Source organism: Brassica oleracea, chromosome C2 (assembly GCF_000695525.1).
Source record: "Brassica oleracea var. oleracea cultivar TO1000 chromosome C2, BOL, whole genome shotgun sequence".
NCBI lineage: Eukaryota > Viridiplantae > Streptophyta > Magnoliopsida > Brassicales > Brassicaceae > Brassica > Brassica oleracea.
In genome coordinates, this window is record NC_027749.1 from 9,988,927 (window position 1) to 9,996,212 (window position 7,286).

General features: G+C 33.3%; 1 protein-coding gene across 1 annotated transcript; it reads right to left on the reverse strand.

Moving 5' to 3' along the window:
- On the reverse strand, nt 1-2,856 carry LOC106322826 (probable receptor-like protein kinase At5g56460). The gene is made up of 6 exons (XM_013760969.1): nt 2,322-2,856; nt 1,441-1,760; nt 1,220-1,355; nt 1,001-1,137; nt 735-858; nt 1-658 (listed from the first exon to the last, which is right to left on the reverse strand). Exons 1-6 carry the CDS (start codon nt 2,383-2,385, stop codon nt 192-194), a joined length of 1,248 nt encoding a protein of 415 aa, XP_013616423.1. The 5' UTR covers nt 2,386-2,856; the 3' UTR covers nt 1-191.
- Between the last annotated feature and the right edge of the window lie 4,430 nt (nt 2,857-7,286).

Sequence of the window (7,286 nt, forward strand, 5' to 3'; positions counted from 1 at the left end):
GAACCAATAACACTAGATTTAGTTCGAATTTTCAAATCCATTAAAATACAACAACCAATAACCCCTAATTAGGTTAAAAGCTCTCTTAACCCGTATTTTGTCAAAATACACACAAACACAATCTTGTTTTTACTTTTGAAACTGTACGTTAAGAAATTAAAAGAAACCAAGTGATCAAATACTATGTGACATCAATTATCATCATCTTCAGTGACCTTCTTCACCTCGTCAACCTCCTTAAACTCTTCAACCTTCTTCAGTTCTTTAACTTTCTTCAACCCATTCTTAGGCAATTCGTCTATAATGGTGATAGCTGCTTTCTGAACAGTGGGGACAAGTAAGGCCTCCTCTTCTGTGGCCTGAAGAGGCTCCAAAGAATCCACTATGTCCCTCATTAAAGGCCGAGCCTTAGGGTTCCGGTTAAGGCAATGGTAAGCTAACATTGCAGCCTTTTGAACCGACTTAACAGGGTATTCACAGTTCATTCTAGGGTCTACAATGTTCAACACTTTCTTCTTCTCTTTCAGCAGTGGAAGAGCCCAATCTATAAGGTTTTGCTCACGCGTTGGCCGTGACTTGTCTAATGATTTTCTCCCTGTGAGAAGCTCTAGCAGAACTACACCGAAACTGTACACATCACTCCCTGGTGTCAAATGACCTGTGCACCAAGAAAGTTGATATGATCATAAAGATAAGATATCACAATACTAAAATGGTATCTATGAGAAACTTACCAGTCATGATGTATTCAGGAGCTGCATAGCCGTAAGTTCCCATTATACGTGTGGAAACGTGAGATTTGTCTCCTACAGGACCGTCTTTAGCGAGTCCAAAGTCAGATAACTTCGCATTGTATTCCTGTTACGAACACTAATATGAAACCTCCACAGTTGTATTTGTGCCCATATACAAGAGACGATCTTTATGCTATACTACTACTAGTAATATTACTAAGTACTAACCTTTTTTTTTTTTTTGGTAACATTTACTAAGTACTAACCATATCTAGAAGAATGTTGGAGGTTTTGAAATCGCGATATATGACTGGTTTCTTTGCTTCATGAAGAAAGGCTAGTCCTTTGGCTGCACCGAATGCAATCTTCATTCTAATGGCCCATGAAAGAGGAAGCAACACTCCTACCAAGAATTACAATACAATCCATTCAAGAGTGATTTCCATGTAAGATAGACATATAAGTGTAAGAACCCTAAAACTCACTTGAGAAAAGGTTGTTCTCCACGCTACCACGAGCCATGTACTCGTAGATTAGCACCCTGTGATTATCCTCACAGCAATAGCCGACCAACTTCACCAAGTTCGGATGTGAAAGCTGTCCCAAGAATATCACCTCTGCCTACACAACATCAACACAGTAGATAATAATCTCGGTCCATTATCTGAAACTTGGGATACAAGCAAAAGACAGAGAGACTACTAACCAGCCATTCTCTGTGGCCCTGATAGCTATTATCGCCGTCGTGAACTTTAACTGCTACAGGGAGTGGTTGAGGAACTTTTTGATTACCTAATTCCTCTTTAATAAAACCTTTGTAGACACTTCCAAATCCACCACCGCCGATAACTTTGTCTAGTCTGAAGTTACCTGTAATGTTCTTAAGCTCATCGTATGTGAAAGCTGTCAGAGGATTCGTAGCTGAGTCACGTCTTAGATCTTCTACTTCTTTTGGGTTTGATGGCAGCTTTTGAACTTCTTTAATATACGTCGCTTCTTGTGTTGGACTCTGGTCTTTAGGTGACTCTGTTCAAAAATACAAAAATATATCCATTGTTTCGACTCTGCGGGTAGAGTTAAAGATTCTATTAAAATGGTGTGGAGTTATTGATTTTGGAAATATTCTTCTAGGGGGTCTAAATAAAGTCCAACAACATAGAATATTAGAATGTATAATTAAAAACATGACTTTTGAAGGGACCAATCTAGAAGAAAACAAAAGCATAAACCACTCTGATAAAGAAGAGAGAGATGAAATGGAAGGAGACTATAGAACAAAGAACACCACAGATTAAACTTGGTTCAAAAATATATACAAATAAGTCCAAACTTAGAGAATATAGAGAAACGAGGAAAATAAAAAACCTTCATCTAGAAATAAACCCAGAAAAGAGGAATATTAACAGAGCATAATAGAGTGAACCACGAAAGTAAAAGAATATTAAATTTTATTTCCATAACAGTACCGTATAATTTTCTCTTTTTTTGCCTAATAACGTATAAATTTTTTTTGCATCTAATATAACGTATAATTTTCCAGAAAACAAAACACCAAAATAAGAAAGAAGAAGAGGTAAAGAAATAAACCTGATTTAGCGTTTGCAGAAACTTTGTGATTAAAGGGCTCAAAATTACACCAACAGTTACCCATTATTCTCAAACAACACACACACTCGCACAAAAAAAAGAAGAAAAAAGCTTACTATATAATGAGAAATGAAAGAAAACAACCCAACTTTCTTTTCTCTTGTACGTTACAAATGCATGCCCATAAAGAAAAACCTAGTTCTCAGTTTCTCTTCTTGGAATATAATTCTCCTCTTCCGGGTTTTCTTTATTTATTTCTTTTCTTTTTTCCTAAGAACCAAAAAGGTAAAGATTGTTGAAAGAGAGACACACTAAGGAGATGTTTCTTCTTCTAGAGGGAGAGAGAGAGAGATTCTTCGTGGCAATGATGGGCGGAGAGGTATGAGGTTGATGAGGAAGAGGTCGTTGCCCATGGCGAAGATGGGCCCATTTTCTATTTCTCTTTATTCCACTGACAAATCAAAACAGAGAGTCAGGAATGTAAAGCAAGAACCATTCATTGTTTTATTTATTCGTGGGATGTTTTTATTTGTTTAATAGTGCGCATGTATGACTATGAATGACGATGCGCATTTTCAGTCCACAACTCTTTTTGTATTCTTTTTCTCTCGATCACTTTCTCTTTGTCTAAGCGTGGGCCTTTGCCTTTCCCAATTCTTTCTTATTAATTTTTTTCGTTAAAGTTTGTGTTCACATTTCTTTCTTTTTTGGCGTCACTTTACATATATTTCATTTTTATTGAATACTATGTTAGTGAATAGTTTCACAACTTATATGGGGAGTTCTTTTTATACAAAAACGGATGTGCTCATTTTAGACAAGTAGAGCTGTCGACTGGCCTATTTACTTAAAAGACCAAAACAAATAATAATAAAATTTAAATCTATTATATATTAAAGGAAAACTTCTTTTGCGTTAGCTTTCTCAATGAGAAAATAAAAAAAAATACTTTTCTCCGAATAGTTTTATATAAAGAGTATATCTTTTTTTTTTGGAACACATATAAAGAGTATATCTATACTTGTCAAATAATGTTATCTACAAACAAAAATAGTGGATAAATATGATTTGAATAATTAATTAGCATCAACTAATATAATTAGATGAAAAAATTCCATAGACACCTTACCTAACATACTATTATTATACACTTATTTTATTTTCAGATATACAAATACACAAGATTAATGTTCCACTCAAAAAGCTACCAGTATGACTATGAGTTCTCCTTTATTTATCCTCAGAGCATCTTTAATTGAAACCCATTTAGGGGTGCTTAGTTTTTATTTTTTTTCTGATTAAAAATAATAATTAAAAAGCGAACCAATTGCAGCCCGCTACGTATTAGTGAAGTCCGCAAACAGTACACACAACCTACTTAAATCGGTGCTTATTTGAAGCATATTTAACCCAAAAACCTATTTTGGCATGCTTATTTATTTATTTTTTCTATTTTGTCTGATTTAAAAAAAGAAATTTAAAAACGAACTAATTGCGGGCTGTCACGTGTCGATAGAGCTCACGAAAAATGCAAACAACACAGTAGCAACAGTGTTTATATAAGCGGCATAGACACCGGTTTTTTCAATTTGGTGGAACCCACCCCACTATTTTATTAATTTTTTTTGTAAGCTCTCTTCTAAACACTTTCGGATAAAGATTTTCTAAGCAACTGTTTTTAAGTTTTTTGTGGGGTCTACACTAATCACTTGCATCAAGCATGTGCGTTGAGGGTGCTCTCACACACATTTAGCCTTTATGTCTCTTGATTATTATTAGACTAGTATGAAATTTGTGGAAAATTATCTTTTAGAGAATTAAGACCTAAAGTTTTATGTATATCATAGTTACGCGAAATTTATAATCCGAAAGGGAAGCAATAAATGGTTAGCTGTTCTAGACGTGTGATATTTTTTCTTAGTTATCTCAGCTTTACATGATTATAAGTTTAATTTCGTTTGTTTACATCTTTTTTTATTGTCATCTGAAAATTATATTAAAAATGGTGAAATGCAATCGTACACACAAAAACTGAACACAAAAACTGAAAAGAACAGTTTCCTTTCGGAAACCACAGTTTGTTACTTTGTTTACATCAACACGGTAAATTAATTGGATTAATCCTATCAACTAGGGGTGGACAAAGAAACAAAACCAAACCGAGTCAAACAGAACCAACCGAACCAAAACCGAACCAAAGTTTACCATTAAATACTTTGGTTTAAGATTTTCCTAACCCGAACAAACCGAACCGAAACCGATCCGAATTAAACCGAATCGATAAACCAATGTGTTTTTATTACTATTTGAATTAAACATACTCAACATGCAATATACTAAAATCTTAACACTGAAGTCCCTATTAACTTTATTAAAGATGTTGGATTTTTTAATTTTATATTTACTTTAGTTAACTTTGGTTTGATTGTATTCTTATAAAAAAATTTGTGGTTTTTTTTTTGATTTTTGTTTCAGTTTTATATTAGATTTAATCTACATTGTTTATTTTTCATAGTCATTGACGATTTCATGACTATCCATTTATATTTTAAAACATAATTTCTTTTAAAAGAATTCAACTAAGAGAATCCGATTAAGTCGAACCAAAACACATACCAAGTCGAACACAAACTGAACCAAATACAAACCGAACCGAAACCGATCCAAACCGAATTAATTATGGTTTACTTCAGTTGAAAAAAAATTCTAAAATAGAATTAAATAAACCGAACCCAAACCGAACCGATAAAATAACCGAGTGCCCACTCTGACAACTATGCTTTTTTGCTTCCTCCTCTATAAATGATCTAATAAAATTTTTCGTGATGAGTTTTGTAAACTAAACTTGTTTAAGTGTATACCTCCCCCTCCCCAAATAAATAATGTCTTGAGAATTTTCTTATTAGACATTTTTTAGACAAGGCCCTAAGTTAAATATGTTATACCAAATCATAATTCCAGCTTTCAACGAGTGAAGGTGAAGTTATGATCATACTTTAATTCGTATTTTGTTTAAAGTTTACTCATTGAAATGCAAGAAACCAAAAGTGTGTGAATGCAAAATAGACTATGTGTGTCTATGTGTAATAATAAGCGGTAGAAAGTTTCTTCAACAAGAGATATATTTCAACACCCACTAGTTTGTTTCTGTGGATTACTTTTTATCTCCTCCAGGTGTTAGGCTTGAATATCATTTATGTTTCTTTTATTTTATTTTTTGCTTCGTTTTAAAATTAGGCTTGAAATGTCTTGTTTTCCAACTAATAGCAAATTTCTGAGTTCTTTTGGATACAGAAGAAATCGAAGTTCTTTGATTCGTGGATGGAAATTTGCTATATGTATATTTCATTCCACACCCACTTGTTCTTTTATCGTTTCTATATTTCTCAGGGTAAGAAGTCCCCTTAAGATATTGCTAAACAATTACTGTCTTACTCTCTTTTAGTAAAAGGAAAACTATTTGTTTACATTTCAATCACGGAACGCCAGTCTTTTTTTTTACAACAATCACGGAACGCCAGTTAGGACCAAAAAACCCATATGCCATATGTTCATACAGAATCACTTATTGAGCACATAAATTTTAAAATGAAAGATATTTAGTGTCTAATTAGTTGGAAAAAAAGATTTTTAGTGGTTATATAACTTAGTGGTTCACTGTTTCTACGAGTGTTACTTATTAATTAGTCTTTCAGTGACATCATCCCAATCTAGTTTATAATTCGGTAGAATACACTAATAATAAAAACTAACTCTACATACGTAAACACTTATATATTGCATGCTGATAAACTTTGTAGATAAATAAGATTCTACAGTTTATACCTTGTTAATTTTATAGACGATAATACAGTCAGATATATATAATATAATATGTTATCTTATATTAATTTTGTTCCTTGTCATAAGCGGGTCAAGAAAACGAAAAGAGTATCCTATATCTTATGGGTATCTATAGCTAGTATCTAACTATTGGAACATGTTTTTTTTATTAACCAGTCTAGTATCTAACTATTGGAACATATGGTTTTTCATAGTAACCAGAAGGTGTAGGGCCTTCAATCCAAATATTCCTCTAGGTTAGGAGTACCTGAAGTTGCTAATGCAAGATATGGCATAAAGCCTCTTTCTCAACAGAAACCGAATTATAGACACAATATATCTATTATCTAATTTAAGCACTAAGTCACTAATCCAACTCACGTTGATACTATTGGAATACTTGTACGTTATTGGAATATTTGTACGTTTAAGGTTTGTGTCGAAGTACCACAACTTATATATATGAAAATATACAAAATACTACAGATTGTACATCTAAAAAACTTAGGTATATATAAATTACTTTAAAATATTTAAAATTATATCAGCATTTAAATTTCTTAATTGTAGACCAACCAAAATTTTCTTCTCAAGTACGTTAGTACGACACAATAACTTAACTTGCATCTTACGATTATACGTTCTCATATATAATGAGGATTAGAATATGAGAACGGAGAAACCAAGAGCTCTTGGTCTAGTGGTAATGGAACTCCAGCTGGAGTGTTTGCCATGGGTTCGAGTCGCCTTGGCCACCTTCCCGCCTGTAATCGTGCGTGCCCGGATGGAAGGCCTCGTGGGGATTAGTCTGGGCTTACCGCCTGGGATCCCCCACGGATATCAAAAAAAAAAAAATGACAATGTTTTAATGATTTAGGATTACTATACGTACGTGCATCATCATTAATGGACACTAAGATAAGATCCGCGCCTTGCGCGGGATTAAGTTATTATTTTTATTATATTTTGGAGAATGAAACAATAGTTTGGCTTCATTTGGATTAGGGGTGTTCAATCCGGATATCGGGTTGGTTTCGGTTCGGTTCGTTTTTTTTTTGTATTTCGGTTAGTAAAATATAACTACTACTCTAAATCCATATTTACTTTGACTTTAATCTTTCACATACTTTTGAAAGATTTCAA